Source organism: Euphorbia lathyris, chromosome 8 (assembly GCF_963576675.1).
Source record: "Euphorbia lathyris chromosome 8, ddEupLath1.1, whole genome shotgun sequence".
NCBI lineage: Eukaryota > Viridiplantae > Streptophyta > Magnoliopsida > Malpighiales > Euphorbiaceae > Euphorbia > Euphorbia lathyris.
The window spans coordinates 28,406,694-28,426,682 of record NC_088917.1 but is presented as its reverse complement, the minus strand read 5'-3'; the positions used below and the strand labels follow the sequence as shown (position 1 = coordinate 28,426,682).

Sequence of the window (19,989 nt, the reverse complement as noted above, 5' to 3'; positions counted from 1 at the left end):
TCTACAAAACTAAAATTTATTCATAAATGTTCTAATCGAGTCTGCTCATGAGCTTTGGTCTGCTCAAGCTCGGCTTGTTTACGAACCAAGTCAGTAAATCATGCTCACGAGCGGCTCGTTTACAAATCGAGCCGAGCTTTTATTGAGCCGACCACTGAGCCGCTCGGCTCATTTACAGCCCTAATTACGTTATAAGTTTAATAAAAATATAATTTTTACAATATTTTTTTAAACCCGATTAACACCGATTGAACCCAATTGAATCTATAACTCTCTGTCCTTTCCGGTTCTTTGACCGGTTCGATTTTGACAACCATAATTTCAATACATTTTCACAGTTCTAAACTTAAAAAAAGAACATTAAAAATTTAAAAGCGATAAATAAATAAAATTTAGATTATTGCTGCATTATTGCTAAAGGTAAGGGATATTATAGAATGGAACTAGTTTTTGGCCCGTGCGATGCACGGATTCATCTTAAAATTCAAAAATATAATATAATAATTATAATTAATGATATAAAGATGCTATATAAATTAAATATTATTATTTTATTTTCACATTTACTTTAAATAATCTTTTTATAGATAAATATAATAATATAATTAAAAATTAATATATTATATATTATATTATATATTTTTATCAGTAAAAAAGGAGGAAGTGACAGCTCCATCGATACTGTTTTATATTATATATAGATATGCAGAGAATTAGAGAGATTTTAGGGATTAATTTAAATTCTGTAAAACTCTTAGATGTAGTACGGATAAAATCTATCTTTTTATAGATAAATATAATAATATAATTAAAAATTAATATATTATATATTATATTATATATTTTTATCAGTAAAAATAGAGGAAGTGACACATCATCTCAATTGTTACTGTTTTATATTATATATATAGATATATAGATATACAGAGAATTAGAGAGATTTTGGGGATTAATTTAAATTTTGTAAAACTCTTAAATGTAGTACGGATTATATTTATCTTTTTATAGATAAATATAATAATATTATTAAAATTAATATGTTATATTTTATCAGTAAAAAAGGAGGAAATGACACCTCAGCTCAATCGTTACTGTTTTATATTATATATAGATATAGATATTCAGAGAATTAGAGAGATTTTAGGGATTAATTTAAATTCTGTAAAACTCAGAGAGATTTTAGGGATTAATTTAAATTCTGTAAAACTTTTAGATGTAGTATGGATAAAATTTATCTTTTTATAGATAAATACAATAATATAATTAAAAATTAATATATTATATATTATATTATATATTTTTATCAGTAAAAATGGAGGAAGTGACACCTCAGCTCTATCGTTACTGTTTTATATTATATATTTTTATCAGTAAAAATGGAGAAAGTGACACCCCAGCTCCATCGTTACTGTTTATATTATATATAGATATGCAGAGAATTAGAGAGGTTTTAGGGATTAATTTAAATTCTGTAAAACTCTTAAATGTAGTACAGATAAAATCTATCTTTTTATAGATAAATATAATAATATAATTAAAATTAATATATTATATTTTATATTATATTTTATCAGTAAAAAAGGAGAAAGTGACACATCAGCTCCATCGTTACTGTTTTATATTATATATAGATAGATTATATTTTATATAATATTTTATCAGTAAAAAAGGAGAAAGTGACACATCAGCTCCATCGTTACTGTTTTATATTATATATAGATATGTAGAGAATTATAGAGATTTTAGGGATTAATTTAGATTATGTAGAACTTTTAGATATAGATATGCAGAGAATTAGAGAGATTTTAGGGATTAATTTAAATTTCGTAGAACTCTTAGATATAGTACGGATAAAATAATCTTTTATAAATAAATATAATAATATAACTAAAGTTAATATATTATATTTTTATCAGTAAAAAAGGAGGAAGTGACACCTCAGCTCCATCGTTAGTGTTTGTTTATTTCAATAACTGGAGATTCAAATACCCCTGCTCTGCTCTTATACATTACCTTGTAACAAGGAGAAACTCTCCTCGTTCCACGCATAGGCAAGGGCGGAGAACCACAGGGAGCGGTTCTCCGTCTCTAGTTCTGTCCCAGTCCGCCATGGCTGGGCGATCGAGGAAGAAGAAGAATTCTTCCTTTGATCCGAGTCTGATATTTAATTGTTGGGCTTTCATATTGCTGAACCATTTATATTTACAGACCCATCATAAACAGTGCTTTCCATTTTTTTGTCAAAATTTCATTTTAAACCCTTGTATACATATATTGAGATTTTTTTTATGTTAAAATCATATCTAATTATAAAATTACAATTAAATTATATTACAAAATTTAATTCTTAATTTGTTATTATTTTCAATTTATTACAAATAAATTATGATTTTACATCATCGTTCATAAATTTTAAACCTCAATTTATAAATCTTAAACTCTAAAAAGAGATTTTAGACCCCTAATTCATAAACCTAGTTATTAAAATATATATATATATATATATAAACAATAATTTACTTAATTTAACATTATTTAAATTAGTATTTAACATAGTTGTAAATAATTTTTTAAATTCAAATTTCTGCATAAATTTCCCTATATTGTACATAGATTGTTTTATTGTACATAGGTTGTTTTCTAGTCCTTCTAGAAAGCTTTTCTGAAATTTGGTATTGAATTTATTTAAAATTTATTTTTTAATTTTGATTCAGATTCATTAAAACTTATTTGAAATACTCATTCCAATTCCGATTTAACCTCATTCTCGATTCTAATTTCAATTCCGATTTTTTTTTCTTTTTGTCAAATTTGTATAAAATAGTATAATTTTTTAATTTGTTCACTTGTGATCAGTTACTAATGGAAAGCTTAAATAACAAAATTCATCATTGGAAAGACATTTTGATGAATTATTTTCAAATTACCTAAACTCATTAATGTTGATGGTAAATTTGTTGTTTGCTACTCTAATTGTAAGACTATAAATTTGACTGTCACATTAATTGTAATTTTTTTTACTATATAGGGCTAAACTCAGCCCCACCCCCCGGATCCTGGCTCCGCTACTAATCATAGGCCAGGATCTGCGTCTGGAGTTGTCCCTGATTCTTTTGTCATTGAATTCCTCCAATTTAAGAATAAAACATTACATATTCATCCAACAAAACCAAAACAGTATCATCTAGTAAAATTTTACTATAAAGATGTAAATTCTGTTTAAAGGGTAAATAATTATAAGATCTCTGTGTTTTTACTTAACTCGCTAGTAGATTTATCATGTTATTATAAGGTCCTTAGGTTTTATCTTAATCAACTGTTTTAGTCCCTTTATTTATTTTTATACATAAAAGTACAAAATTGTCCTTAATTATACAATAAATAACTTCTTATTCTAGTTTTTAAATTTAATCAAAATAGTTCTAATAAAATCTATGTAGTATACATATACCGAAATTCTTATACTTGTATATATTAATTATAAAAAATTATATTTTTTATTCTCTTAAAAAAACCACTTTTATAATTTTATACGGTTATACTCCTATTTTGATAATCTTTACAATATTTGTTATTCATTTTTTTAATGAATAAGTTCTACACTACTAAATTAAAATTTATAGTTATATGAAAATCAATAAAACAATTAACTAATAGTGAAAAAATTATTATTATGAAGGAAAAAAAACATAAAATAGAAAAAATAGATATTTTATTATTAAAGCATATAGTAAAAGGTAATTTTGGTATTTTAAATTTTACTTAGAGGGTGTTTGTTTCAGCTTTTCGAATGAGCGTTTAGCGTTTCATTCCAAACCGCAGGAAATATAGTGTTTGGTTAGGTTTATATAACCGCAATATTTAGCATTTTCTCTGAAAACTGCAGCGTTTTGGAGCGTTCCACGAAAAAGCTCATATTTGGAGCTTTTCATAGACAGCTGTTTGTAGTTATCTATTAACAAAATTATCCTTCTTATTTCCATAAAATATGTTTAATCTTTAACATTATTTATATTTCTACAACATGATTACCGGAACAAGATTTTGTTGTGTTCAATAAATTTTTTATTTTTTATATATATTATTTTTATTAATTTGTGTAACACATTTTTTTATTTTATAATAGGATAAGGTGCAAAAATACCCCTAATATTTATAGTCAGCAATTTTACTCTTAACGTCTAAAATTGTGCATATTGCCAACCAAGAACAATTTTACCCCTAACAATTGCATCATTTTAGACGTTAAGAGTAAAATTATTCCTAATTGTAAACGTTATGGGTATTTTTTTCACATTTTTTCTTTTATAATTTCATCATTGATTAATTTAAAACATGTCTATTTTAGATATTTTAAATCTGAACAGTAACAGTTCAATATAGTTTACCAAACACTAGTAATTAAACAGCTAATAACAAACAGCTTACAGCAACAGCTAACTACTGCAACTGCAAACAGCTAACAGCAACCGCAACAACTATTAGCTAACAGCTGAACCAAACAGACCCTTAGTCTCATATTGGACCCTTCACTCAAATATAAGGATTAAAGAGTTTATAAAAATAAAAACCAATAGACTATATAATCATTTCTAAAAACACAGTGACTAACTAGTGTATTATGTAAAAACATAGGGACCTTATAATTATTTACCCCTGCTTAAATAAAAATATACAGTGATTTCTTCAAAAAAAAAAAAATACAGTGATGCTTATTTCATAATAAAATCCCATTCACCAAACTAAACTCAAGAACTTCTGCACTATTTAAGTGTTTGTTGTCAATAACACGTGAAACAGCATCCACACTCTATAGTAGCATTTCTTCCTTTCATGCCAGTGTCCATATCCTTTTTTTTTATTTGAAAGCTATTTTAGGTTATGTTTTAAAAATAACGGAATTTCATACAACATAGGAGTTGTTAACATATGTGGTGGTTAGCTCTAAGCATAAGCAATAAACATCAAAACCTTACATGATAACTAAATTAAATAAGTAAACATATTAAAGCACCAACCCAAATGAAATTCATAGTCATAGCTCAATCACAAGAAAAGAAATCGAACTTGAAAGGAAAAAAAAAACATGTTCTTTCATCTAAAATAATTATGGAGATCACTTTATTTTCAATCAGAATATGAGATGGCATCTGGTTGCAGTCATCTTAGTATCTCGCCTAAGCTCGGTTTGATGGTTCATAGCAAGGTCACTGAAATAATCAAACCAATAACTTGTGCTTTCTTTCAGTTTATTCATATACCGAATAATAAAAAGCTAAACCCCTCTCAATAAACAACTAATATTAATGTCAATGACATATAAAAAAAATAAAAATAAGAAAACAAGCGGAAGGAGAACCATACCAAGCACACAACAGTAATGTAATATAGAGAACAGTTCAGGAAAAGAAGGGAAGCCCGAAGATGTCGTGCAGAAGAGAGAAGACAAAATAACTTCTCAAAACCAGCAGAGCGAAGACGGAAGACATCTCGCAGCAGAGAGAGGAGAAAAGGATGATGAGGTGATGCCATGATGGCAGTGACAGAAAAATGAAGAGGTGCGTGCAGTTTTGGTCTGTGAGATTTATTCTGGCACAGGGAGAGACTGGGAGAAGAAAGACAAAATGACCAAGTGAAAGTAACAGAAAATGAGAAAGGCATTATGGAAAAATCTACGGGATAGGTACAATCATACCCCTAACATTTTCCAGTTGATCAATTTTACCCCTAACATTTTAAAGCTGGACCAATTTCCAGTCATTATAACAAAACACCCTTACGCTGTCATGAACCCTGCGTCACCTTATCACTAATTAGTACCAGATCAAAACACGTGTACACAAATGAAAAAGGTTAAAAATATACATATCATGTTCTGCACCTGATCAAAGATACGTGTGCATACATTAATTTCTTTATTTTTAACTTGAAAAAAAAAACCCTGGCATGCATCTTTAATCTGTAATTAATGAACGATAACATGACAGAGAGATGGAGTGGTGAAAACGAGATTCATGACTGCATAGAGTTAATTGTAGTTAGGTAAAATTGGTCCAACTTGCACAAGTTAGGGGTATAATTGTATCATTTATGACGTTAGGATAAAATTGCTCTTGCCCACCAACATTGGGAGTATTGTTGCACCTTATCCCAATATCTACTGAACATGACAAGGATGGGGATCCCTACAGGCCAACGTTACCCCTCACCCCTTGGGGGAAGTATACCCTGTCCCCGCCCACAGGAATTTTAGCCCCATTGACATCCCACATTTTGATTCCACATGCTATTGAGACAAAGATGAGACTTATACAATGTAGTACAATAAAAATAAATCATTTTCTGATTCCTGGTCTTGATTAGACATCCTAAAACTCAAGATCTGCCTGCACATATATATTTTACATGCATACACCATCTACCATAATAGAAAGAGATGTCTGTCTGCAATTGCAAAATGTGTTCGACTCCAGGCTTATACCATCACATTAATAACAAAAACATTTCCTTTTAGTTCATATACTGAGACTCCAGGCTTATACCATTACATTAATAACAAAAACATTTCCTTTTAGTTCATATTATCATATGGAATGCACACACAGTAACTCACAGTTATTCACGCAAAATTTTGAGGGATGCAACATAATGTCAAACCTTTAAATAAGAAAGGAACACAGACTCGGTTATAACTTTAGAAAACTGAAACTGAAGTCATACCAAAAAAGACAAAACTTACAGTTACATAAGTCTTGGTCTAGTGTTAATAATATGTAAATACTTAGTTTAAATGAGACAAGAAAGAGATAAACACAAGATTTGTTTTTCATATGACATACCTTACTGGTTTTCTCTGAACACTGTATTTTCTTGACAAAATCAAACATTAATTGTGTAACTTGTCGCTTCTGCTTGCGTATAATTTGAAAGTTCTATCTCTACTCTTTCAAGATCTGACATTGATAGGGAATGTACTTAGCTAGCTTGTATTTCTCATCACATTTTTGCTGAACTGAACCCTGTAGATAGGCTCAAGTAGTTCTGATCCAAGCACTTGCAAGTTGAAAGTGAGCTTCCAGCACAAGACAGAACTGCAGTGCTGCAAGGGATCTGCATTGAACAAATGAATGCATCCACAGCCAGGTAAGTACTTTTCTGAAACAATTTAAAACAAAGAAACAGAAAACCTTTCAAGACCTAGCAGTTGTAGCATGAATTTTTAAATCACTGATCATAAGAAACAGCAGGAGAGAATGGATTCACCTCGTCCATTCCATCAAAACATTCGTCCAAGTTAATAGACAGTAGAAAGCACTTGATTCATCTATCTTCCTGTAAGCATTAAGACAAAAGATACCAAAAATATTTCCTGCAAAAACCATATACATCTACTTTTCAATAGACAAAGAATTCTGTAAAAAACTGAGAAAAGACACAAGTTAGTCTGCTATAAATTATAAACGATTAAATGAAGAAGCTTTCTGCATTTGGCATTACCTTAAATCAGTAAGGACACACAAAGTAATACACTAGAGTTCACAACTGAAACATGTCATTTATCAAATACATGGTGCACAGCAATTGAGTCCAGCTGTAGTGTCTTCTAAATAGAGGCAAAATCCATGAATCTTTTTTTTACTGTGGATTGGCTTAGTTGATACATTTAACTATTTCCACCGAAGGGACCAAAGCAGGAAAAGAGAAGACCAAGTAGTTACGAGTACCTTGTTCTATAGTCAGACATGATCTTGACACATGATGCCAAGAAGAAGTAAGTTCATGAAATATAAGTTTTATTCTACCATAACTTGAACTGCAACAAAGTTAGCAAGGAAGCATATATATAAATTTCAAATATAAAGGACAAAGGTCGAAATCAATAAGTCTGCACGAGGCAACATACAATGAATAAAAATAAGATTTTATTAGAAATATAAAATGTTATGTACAAGAGGCATTGTTCTCTGATTTGTAAAGCTACAGCCCGGATACAGTGTTTGCTGGAATTTAATGCTACTGACATACTAACTTGTGACATGCTAACTTGTACCTTGAAGAAAAGATCTTTACAGTCGAAGTTACCAACTTAACACAAGAATAAAACTCAAAGCATCTGAAAGGTTCACTTGAAAATCTTGTGAAGTCTACCAAAGAATCTATATAACCTAATTATGGATCCGCGGCCAAATGACCATAAATGTAACTGGTCACTTTTTGACAACAGTGATTATGTTTCTTTGTCAAATAGTATAATGAACAAGACTATACAGAGAAGGATTTCAAACCATCATATTTAAGTCTGAAAGGTCATCCATTGGAATTTCAAGCCCCCCCATGAAGTCGCCATGGTCTTGTAATCCATCATCATCAATGTTCAACCATGAACCTAGATCCTGCCCTTGGCCATCATCCAATCCCAGTAGCTGTAGGTTGGAAAGATCCATAGCCTCAGGATCATCCAATACGTCCAAGCCAAAACCATCTTTTTCCTTCCTATTGTTACTACTAGTGACTTCCCTAGACTTTGCCTCAGAAGGCAGTACAGATTTAGGTTTCTCAGGTATCTTGCCAAGAAGGCCATTCACAGAAACAGACAATTGTGTTTTTTGCTTGGGCTTTGTTTTCGATTTCCTTTCCCCCTTAACATTAGACAATGCTGGTCGACCAATTTTATTAGTTCCATTTCTTGATAAAACCTTTCCCTCCCTATCTCTCTCACTCCTCTTTCCTTTTGTACTGCTTGAGAGAGACCCTCCGATTCCTGAGGGGGTAGCTGAAGTATCCACAGTACCACCAACATCATCAAGCAGCAGTTCCCTTTTCTTCACCCTGTTTGACCATGTATCTTCTTTACCAGTAGATTGCTCAAATAAGCAATTTACAGGTGAAAACAAATCAGAAGAATTAGCAACATAGCCATCCCCATTCAAAGTCATCCGAGAAGTTCGAGGACTTGGCTGTGAACCCATAGAAGCTGCAGAAAAGACAGAAAAGAATATCCAAATTGTACCACATGAATAAAATTAAAGCACAAGTAGAAAAAGAAGACATTAATTTGACCAACTAATGCCTTCAAGAACGACTTAAAGAATCCAAATGAATGCATGGAATGGCAAAGTAAATGAAGTCGCCAGAAGAATACCTGAAACTCTAACTTCCAAAGATCTGCTTGAGCCACTGGTATTTAATTTAGAAGGTTCTCCATCTGCCGGAGTACCTGAAGATATTCCACCACTCAGGTGGGAAGATCCAGAAAGAAACATATCTCTAAACAAGGGTTCACTGAAGCAGCTTTTGCCTGTATCTTCAAATCTATGGCATCGTTCCAATGTCCGTTTGACAAAAGCTAAGGCAGCTTGCTTGGCCATTTTGTTGCTAGAACTCTTCCCACCAGTGCCACTGTGACCCCAACAAGACTATCAAAGAAAGATGTATTAGTTAACAACGAAGTTTACCAGCAAAAATATAAACTACCTAAAGAACACAATTTCACCAGTCAAAATGTTTGTCAACTTTTTGTGAATTGATTATTATGTAGAAAAAATACAACTGTTTAAATAGATATACGTTATTGAGACCACATTTTTTCACCATGTCCAAGTTTTAAGAGTCAAATGTTATGCCAAATAGATTCACCAACCTAGAGGCCCCGAGGCCGGAAGAAAAAAAAAAAGATAGATTCACCAGAAATTGAACAAAGGTATTAGTATTAAATACCAAACCAAATATACAACACGAAATACAAATCTAAATATTTTTGGGTTGCTGCACCTCTATTGCAGAGGAATGCACCTCTCAAAGATATCCCATCATAACAATTAGGATCCTAAGGATGGTAGTGCTCTGTCACAATTAACCTTATCAAAATATACCGGTTGTATCACCACCCACTATGGTGCAATCCAATCTGGACAGACAATGTCCTGGTAAGTAAAAATAGAGTATCTTGGAGTGGGCTTAATTACATAGATGCCTTCGGTATCCATATAATTTCCATGTCTTCTCTTAAACCATAATTACAAACTGAAGCCTTCTTTCAAGATGACTTAATCTTGTTATGGGATTTGCTATTGTTCTAGAAGAACAACTTACACAAGTTGGTAACACAAATAACAGTAAAACTACATTGTAGACAAACCTAGACAAAGAAATATGAGATTAAAAAGAAAATGGAAGAAGTTTTCAATGAAAGAAAATTACCATGTACTTTTCATAAGCCATTGTAACAAGTTTTTCATGAGCACGTTGTTCGAATTCCCTACACAAACATACGTTGTTTTTAAGCATCGTAAGATAAAATTGTTTCAACAACAAAAGATGGGGATTTATTCCACAAGAAGAACAAAATCTTTACTTTTCCTGAAGTTCTTTCACTTCTGAGGCAGATTTCAACAGGTTACCAAGTACACGTTTCTTCTTGGAAACCTATCAAAAGACAAAAAAAAAATCAGCTTTCATTGGAATGATGTTATAGAAAGATGACAAGTCCAACAGCACTATGCTGCAGCTCAAGCAAAAGTTTAAGCTTTTCATTTTACAACTCAAAGAAAGAAGATAAATGTTAAAATTCCTTATTAACTCCATTAAAACCACAAAAGAAAAATTCAGTCAGTAAAGCAAGCATTTGATAAGTTACGCAAGTGGTTTCTGAATATGCAATCAACAATACCTGTCCATGATACTTCTCCTCTAAGTCCTTTATCTCTCCAAAGACTCCATCATCTTCCATCTGCATATCAGGATTAATTATAAAAAGAGGAGAAGAAAAGAAATACGATTAGTAAGATAAGTCAAAGTCAAGGCCTCAGCAGCATTACATAAGAACATTCAAGCATCTCTCCTATGAAAGGCAAACCCACATAGACTAGTTGCCTCTCACCCCCACCAACCATCACCGAGAATAAAATTGGAAAATGAAAATGAAAAATCAGAAAGATGAAAAAGAAGCTTGCAACAAAACATGTGAAATCATATGCTGCAAACATTAGAAGTAACAAGACAGTGGTACTCACATAGACAAACGGGGGGCGGCCCGGTGCATTATGCATCCTCGCTAAGCGAGGGTCCGGGGAGGGGTCCCACCACAAGGGTGTACTGGGAGCAAGCCTTCCCTTGCCAATTTTTTTGGCAAGAGGCCGCTCCTAAGACTCGAACCCGTGACCTTCGGTCACACGACAACAACGTTTTACCATTGCGCCAAGGCTCACCCTCTACTCACATAGACAAACATTAAACAAAAAAAAAAAACACTGAAAAATAAGCCTACCACTGTTTCTGGAAAAATTCCAATACTCTGAAGCTCCAAACGAAGATTTTCAGTCATCTGCATGTCATCATACTCAAATTCTGAACAAAACATCCCAGGAATCATGGCCTGGTCAACAAGCACTCCATTTACAGAAGGACTGAAGTTCGAACATATGCCCGTAGTTGGGATACTTAATGCATTAATCTCTGCCTCATCATGTTCTCTTTTGCCAGTCACTTTAAAACCATTAAACATGGTATGTCCAGAATACTTTAAGTTATCTACATGACTGAGACCATTTAATCCCAAGTCTCCATCAAACTCAATTCCTGGTTCATATGTATCAGACTCTAGATCTCTATTCGCATGAGTAAAATCTTCCTCTGAAATAAAAGCGGCAAGGAGCCTTTGATAAAGGGAAATGTCTCTTGTTACTGGCAATTCTCCCTCATATTCTATCAAATCACATCCACTACGAACAGCATTGTAACTATTTACATCAGATGAAACGCGTGTTGGTGATGATGCAGCAGATTCAGTATCTCCCTATTAAAGAAGACCAAACATAAGTCGCAAACATCCAAACTTTACAAGGAAGATCAGATCAAAAGCTGTACTTCCTCCTAAAATTTATAACTGTGAGATTATAAATTAAGAAAAATAGCAAATAACAACCAATTGAAGAACAACGTGCCTTACCTGTTGCTTCAAGTGAGCAATGTCAGCATCAGATATAAAACCAAAAAATGGCTCCATTTGCCTCCAGAAGGAGTTGGGACATGCAAGTGCTGCAATGCAATCAAAATGAATTAACCAAAAAAAGAATTTCAGCAATAAATTGAAAACAAGGTTTTCAGCCACAAAAAGGTACCAGGATTAATAGCAGCATTTGCAGCAGCCAAAAGCTCTTCATGCCCATCATCAGAACCAACTAATCAATCAAGCCAAAAGTGAAAAATGGGATAATAATCTATTATCACAAATTAATTATATTCAGAAAAAAAAATTCCAAGAGATTTTAAGCATATTACCAAGAAAATCTGCTGTTGCATTGACCGTTGTATGTTTTTGACGAGCATATGCCTTACGGTCAGAAAGTTTTCTAGTTGGTGGACGACCAACTTTGCTGAGTTTTAAGTATTTCATGTAACAGTGAGATTTTGATCTGAAAGGTCTAACATTTCTAGGCTACAAAAAAAACCATTGGCTGAAAACTAGGAAAAAGACCATAAGCAAAAAAATCTAACCTCTCATTTCTGTCAAAACCATGTTTGGCATTTCTAAGCTGCTTAGCTGTTCCAATATTGCCAACCTTCTCCACTGACATTGGCATCAGGGACCTTGTTGTAAAACCCCGTCCACTCCTACCTTGCCTCCGTACTCCATCCCCAGCATCTTCCCCAGTAACCAATTTATTTTTTCTTGATTGTAGGCCAAGAGCAGATGCCTTTTGAACATTCTGTCCAGCTTTCTCATCTATATCATCAGACCTTTTCCCCTTGTCTTTAGATTTAATCTCAGGAGCCCCTGATTCCTCACTTTCAGATAATGCATTAGAAGAAACAGGTTCATTTTTCAATTTAACTTGTTGAGGAGAGTTGCTAGTTAAACGCTTGGCAAACCCTACTCCCGGTTCATTACCAGAAACATCAGACACACTGTCCAAAGCTGGATTTTCATCATTATTTGAAATAATTGGAATCAAATTAGTTCTTCTTGCTGTACGAGAAATTTTCTGTGGCCTCTGGCCAGCCCAATGGGCAACAGGCGGAGATGAAGATCGAGTTGACGCTGTTCGTTTACGGTTGTTAACTCCAGCAGCAGGTGGCTTGTTAGAGCAGTGAGAAAGCTCCCAATCATTTGCAGCAGTTGCTCTAGAGACAACTGGGGACAACTTGGGGCCAATTCCGGAACCTGATCGTGGACCTCGTACAGCTGCATTCAACCTTGTGCTTGACGTGGGACTGGCTGAATTAGAATCATCACGAACATTTGCTCTGCACATTCCAGAGAATGAAAAACGTGAATCAATATGCTACCTGAGAAACAGAAAAAACAAAAGGAAAGGATACTATTTATTTGATAAATAAGTACAGTAAAACCTCTTTACATACTTATTAACACCTCTGACATTCACCCTTTCCTTATCAGAACCAATAGGTCGTTCTCTTCTGTTACTGAGAAGAGAATTGCTTTCTGGATCAACCCTAGGGATGGAGGATCGCATGTTCAACCCTGTTGATGGCGGGATGCCATCTGATTTTCCAATGTTTGCAGCGCCATTTGCAACTCCAGGCCTATAGTAAGACAGAAACAAACATAGCCTCACCAACTGAAGATTGCATAAAAATAAATAACTTACCAGAAAGTACAAAATAGATGAAATTTTTTATACGTTATTAAGCTAGGCACAACTTAAAAATGTTAAACCTAAAACAAATTTCTTACAGCTAAAACTATGCAGTGATTTTGTTTATATAAATCACTGAACAAGAACTCCATGCATTAACCACAAGCAACCAGATGAGCAGTTCTCACTGATAAATGTTTTTATCATCAGAGCCCTAGGTAGACCACGTGATAGGGTAACAAAATGATAAGTTGATGACTATCTCATCACAGAAAAGTTTGATAAGAAATTTGAGACCCAAATATACATCCAAAGTATACAGCTCGTCCATGTGTCGCCAGAGAAATAAACATTTAAAGGAATTATTGTTGCCTCCAGAAGTGACCTATAAGCAACAGTAGATGATAACTCCTTTCTGCACTAGTTGTTACCAATCACTTCAAAAACAGGTGGTACAAAAGAGAACATTGAATAAGATGGCACTAGATACAAATAAGGTAATCATTAATAGATCATAAAAGCCTTTCCATAATGCTATATTCTAATATGTAATCAATACAACTTTCACATTATTTCACCGAAGTAGTGGGATAGAAGGACACAGAAAAGATTGCAAACAACAAGCAATAAAAAAAATTACTTTAGATGCATAAGACGAAATTTGGTCCCAATGATAAATTCTTAACTTGCCAGTGAAAGATAGGAAATGAACACAATTATTGAAAAGAAAGAAACTATCAAGCAGTGATCTAAGAAATCTTATACAACAAATATTATGAAGATAAGAGCTGCATCATCCTCAGCAGATACACTAAAAACCAGACTGGATGTGAAACTTAAACCAAAAGAGTTTGGTCGCCAAAACAGCCATTTATTCAAGTTCAATCTGTTTTAAGTTCCAGTTTCTAATTGCATTGCTTTAGAGCAAGAAAAAAGAATAAAAATCAAAGAGGCCCATTATGACAATTTCATGTTGACAATATATGATATACAGTTATTAGGTCCAAATAGTTGCCAGTTACGTAGATGATAAAGTTGTGTGTAATTGGCATATCTATTATCAAATCATGTTTACTGGATTGATGAACGTCAATGGAGGAAATAAACGAAGCAGCAAGTTTTCAAAGTATCATTAGAGAAAACAAGTTTCTTTAAGTATTTCATGTGATATACATAAACGACTAGATATTGCAATAAGAAAATCTAAATTTATTGAATCAAATTTCCTTAAGAAAGAAAAACTATTTATGAACCCATCATGACCAGCTACCAGATTGTCTAGCCACCAGATTTCCAAATAGTAGTTCAATTTGGAAATAGTGACCACAATATTGGGTGCATTTTGATGTTGGGTTGCATAGCAAACAATCCTCAAGATTAAACCTAAATGCTGGCAAGAAACAAACTAGTTGTCAACTAGTAACATGTGGCAACTGACGCTCTTGTTTTGACATGCAAGGAATCCCAGCAACAAAATGGTCAACCAAAGAGAGAGTCAAGCACCACTAAGATTTCCATGTGAAAAGAAATAGATTATGACCATGATGATAAATAGTGGTTAAAGCAAAGGGTACAGCTAAAATTAGGCACAACAGGCAAGAAGGAATAACAGAACTAAAAAAGTCACACCTGAAGCCATGGGAGTCACTATTTAACCTTGATCTAGCCTCAGTACTAGGTCTTTGCTGCATTCCCTGCTTCAGCTCTCTGTAGCCATCACTGGGTTTAGTCCCAACACTTGGTGAAACATCTGCTTTTATGCCAGAACGCTTCCTCTTCATTTTTGCCTTTTCCCAACCATCACCAATTGACAATGTTCGATCATCACCCTGAACTACACCACTACTTGAAAGTCTCAGCATTTCCCTATCTCTATCTACAGTACTAGATGGTCTGACAGGAGGATTGCTCTGCACATCCATATAGATTTGTTAGTTCAAACAGAAGTTCCTTTCAAAGAAAATCAAGATGCAGCAAAAACTATGGCAGTTAGCAAAAAAGATCCAACACAGAAACACTATCAGCACAACATTTATGCTATGCAAAACAGGGACTTCAGTACTTTTAGAGAACAGTCAATAATAACCCACACTAAACTATAGAAATATCACCCATTCCCACTGAGCATATTTTTTAAGTATGTTGATGAGGTAAGATGGAGGATCGAAAAACAGGAACTGTAGTAATAAATAAAAGTTGGCAAAATACTAGAGCGCCAAGTTACTCAAAAAGAAAATATGAGAAAATATATAATAAGAGGGTATTAACCAATGAAACTATCCAATAAATAAACGCTCTGAAAAAAGCAGCAGACATAATAAAAAATGATTTGTTACCAAAATCTAGCATGACGAAAGAATTTCATGTTGCATAAAATGAGGCTTAATAAAAGGTACTGCAAAGCATATACATGCAATGAGAAGTAAGGACAGAACAAGGAATAGAGGACACAAACCCTCACATCCACCAAAGAAGTTCGCGTTCGCTTGTTTGGAACAACATTTTTGGTTCTTTCCTCTGACTTCTGCTGTTCAAGTTCATAAGCACCACCCACAGCATGATTATGCATTCCCATCTTACTAAGACTTGGCCCCAGAGTAGATCTATCATTTGATAACAAGGCATTAGGCCGTTCACTAGAAAATCCATCTGATCTAGACCTCTTCTTTGACGGAATGCTCGGGAAAAACTTGTTGAATACAGACAAGGCTTCATTAAATAGCTTCATGCGTTCCCTGTTAATGAATCGCATTTTAATAAACCAGTTACAATTATCAGACAAGATGCACATCATACAAAGAACTACCTGGCCTTTACAGAGCTTTCACGCAGACCGGCTCTAGCCCGCTTGATTTCCTCTGGTGCAGGCAACTTGCCTTTTGAAGAACCAGATGAAGAATCCTCCACTGGAACCCCAAGAGCAATATTCAAGTGTCGTTTAAAGTCCCCCTGGCGATTAGACTTATGTTCAGGAGCCACCACCTTTGGATCAAAGTGCATACACTGAAAAAAATTCACTACATCTCCCTGTGCTAAAACAGAACTGCTTCTAGTCATGTTTGGAAGAGAAGACAGGATTGGGTTCTCTATGCTCTCACGGAAACTACCAGATCTGTCCAACTGAGCAGTTAAGTGGGATCCACGCTGCCCACTAGCATATAGTGGCCTATCTGAGCCATCAGAAGATAGATCAAACTTACTAGATGTTGCCATAGCATGGGTTTTCTCACATCCTCAATATTGCAAACCCAATAGATACAATAATGCATGACAAAAATATAGAACTGCCACACATAAAGCCCGATTTGAGCCTTGATAAGAAATTAAATGGCAATGCACCTGAAAATGAAAAACTTTAGGATGAGAACTCAAACCAAATATTTTCCACTGTCAAATGTGTTACCTCAACTTACAAATTTTGTTACTATACGATGATCACGGAAACAAAAGTAATCAGTAACAACAAGTTGCACATTAGGGCCCAGCACAAACAATAAAAATTGCTTGGTGAGAAATTCATGAATACTAAACCATGCTAAGATTCATATAACCCAAACAACTAAAATTAATGGCATTATGCCACTATCAAATTTGTCCAAAGGTTCATGAGACATAATGAACTAGAAAGATGAACTCTTTTTTAAATCATGACAGACTAAGAAATTGCAAACTGAACCTTCAAAAGTAGCAAGTAAAACCAACATCTCTCTAGCACCTGGATAGAGCATAACATGGATAGGAGAGCAAGTAAAACCAACATTATATACACTTATAGTTTGACAATTTAAAGCCTGTATCCTCTAGTTAATCATTAGTCACTAATCCTTAGACAAAATTTTGATTCAACTTCCTTCCTTTTTCTTGTAATAACTTCAAGATTAACCACATCACTCTCAACCCCCTGTGGTTGTTGATATCAATATGCACATACAGAACACTCATCAAAATTTTCAAGTTTCATCTTTTAATCAACGTGAGTTCTAGATTTTCACACCAGCAAATCTTTCTATAATTTGATATAATTCTTAAATAATCCCAGCACAAGTTCCCAATACAGCAATGTAAGGAAAAAAATATTCCATATCATGCTGCATATATAAACTTTATTAAGGTATCTCTAACTGTTCAACTAAGGATTACTTTAATATAGCAGGTGAATTCAAATTTCAAATTATAATATTTGTTCTCAACTCACGCAAGCATGTTTTTAGGGATTGCAGTTGCAAATTCAAGTGCCACTTCGTCAATACAATGGCTTTAAGCATAACATAGTCACATTTGGGATAGGCAATCATAATTCTGAATGTGGTAAATACCTAAAACCAAAAGTTGTTAGATTGGACAAGTTATAGATTTATCAATATAATAATTCAAAGATTAAGTATATCATTGATTCATACTTCATAAGCGATTGTCGCCCAGCAAAGCAATACAAGGAAATCTCAAATCCGACTTCAACACCAAGACAATAGTATACTTACTTGACCTTCAGCGCAGTACAATCATCCTAAATCCAGTCAAGTAATAGCATGATTAGTTTTCATACCTAAACAATCTATAGTTCCTAATGCTACCAATACCTTTTCACTTTGCGTTAAAGATTTTAGAGTGTCAAAGAACACTCAACCCAAAAGCTTCAAGGTATTTCAAGAATAGTTTTTATGATCTCCAACACATCCGTGCACACGATTCCTGGGGCTTGAAGTGTGTGCAAGCACAGGTTCACTCCACCTTTTGCTGAAATTTAACTAATGAATGAGATGAACCTCTTGGTCTAAGAAGCTCCGGTAGCTTGACAAAGAACCACTTAACCCAAAAGTTTGATAAGTAAAATTCCCATAATAGTTTTTACTATACCTAACGAGGAGATCAATAATAAACCAAGAACACATGAGAACTCTACAGGGACACTACAACTTTAATCAGTTGCAAAAGAGACTGGTAAACTTAACGGTAAACTTAACAAAATGAGATTCAAAAAAATGCAGAAGATTGAAATTGTTTCAGATATGACAGATCCCAAATTGCATTGATAACAACCACAAGAGTTGCATTCCAAACATGAACTGTTATGTAATGTATCACTTTTCATTCAGCAAAAGCATATATAGATAAGTCAGTGTAGTAATTAATGAACATTGCACTGGGGAAAAAAAAATCAACACTAGTTCACAAAAATAGGAAAACTTGGATAATTAAGTACATGGAGAATTAACTTGATTCAGCAAATGTTAAATAGAAAATTGAAAATAATGCGCATATTCAATCAATTACTTAATTATCTATGCTGTCCAAAAGAATCTAGATAATAAATCCCCTGTGATGTGTTGGATCATATCCAATAGCTTCACATGCAAAATGATCACCATTGCCCCCACTAGTTCCAATATGCACTCAGTACTCAGTAAGAGCAGCAATTAACTATAATAGCTCCTCGAGGATATAGTTCCCTATATTGGGCCTCCAATCGCCATTCAACTTTACTTCATCACTTCAATTTATTTCCCACTAACTAAACTTGATCAATTACGATAAAACAAAATGAAATTCCGATCCCTATTTTCTTCCTCTTCTTCGATTCATTCTCGCCCAAATATTTCGTTTACTTGCTTCACATCCCATCAGGAAACGATCTTTGGAATCACATTAGCTGCTTCATTGCAAAAACTTAATCTAGCACAAGTTCACAGACACTGTTCAATATATGCTTCTTCTATATATCATTCCAATTTCACTTCATTGAAGAAAACCATTAGATAAACAAACAAGCAAAATAAATCAATAATTAAAAAAAAAGCTAAATACAGAATAAAATTAACATAAAACCCCAGAAAATGGAAGCAAAATCCATCCGAAATCAGCAAAGAAAATCAATTAACGGGAAAAAAGAACCTACAACCTGAATCAAGCGTGGAATTGAATAGGAAAAAAAAATGAGAAACACATTCAAAATTGAGAACGAATTCTACCTTGAATAGTTAAAAGAAATGCTAAACGATGTAGGAGAAGTGAAGATTGAGTGATTTGAAGAATCGAAATTGATATCGGTGAGGAAGAAGAGTTGGAGCTTCAAATCGAAGGTTCGTACAAAGCCATGGAGGACGAGGCGCCCTGAGTTTTGATCGGCAATGGAAATTGGCTTCAGTAAAATGACGATTTTGTCCACGTTATGGGCTCGTGAAAAGAGGTGGAATGAAGGGTAATTGAGGAATAAAGAAGTGGAGCCGGCTCGTATGCAGCTTGAAGCAGGCTAATATAGTATTTTTTTAAAGTCTGTGTGTTGGGTCGTGTAAGGTCCTTGCAAAACGAAGTTTCAGTTGGAAACAGGTTTGGAGCTCCAAACTGTCTTATAATTTTAACCACTTTGGTTCGGACAGCCACCTTTTTTTTT

At 33.8% G+C, this 19,989-nt stretch overlaps 1 protein-coding gene across 2 annotated transcripts; it reads right to left on the bottom strand.

Annotated features, from left to right (window-relative positions):
* Positions 1-7,900: 7,900 nt before the first annotated feature.
* Positions 7,901-19,739, bottom strand: LOC136202342 (uncharacterized). Of its 2 annotated transcripts, none has more exons than XM_065992903.1 (15): positions 19,568-19,739; positions 16,405-16,937; positions 16,060-16,333; positions 15,228-15,508; positions 13,363-13,545; positions 12,496-13,245; positions 12,280-12,374; positions 12,120-12,179; positions 11,948-12,036; positions 11,267-11,794; positions 10,670-10,729; positions 10,355-10,425; positions 10,201-10,258; positions 9,143-9,416; positions 7,901-8,974 (listed from the first exon to the last, which is right to left on the bottom strand). In XM_065992903.1, the coding sequence occupies exons 2-15, from the start codon at positions 16,809-16,811 to the stop codon at positions 8,280-8,282; spliced, it is 3,825 nt and encodes a 1,274-aa protein (XP_065848975.1). In that variant the 5' UTR covers positions 16,812-16,937; positions 19,568-19,739; the 3' UTR covers positions 7,901-8,279. The 2 variants fall into 2 exon arrangements, with proteins under 2 accessions (XP_065848975.1, XP_065848974.1); XM_065992902.1 differs by having other exon boundaries at positions 16,054-16,333; positions 19,568-19,737.
* Positions 19,740-19,989: the final 250 nt, after the last annotated feature.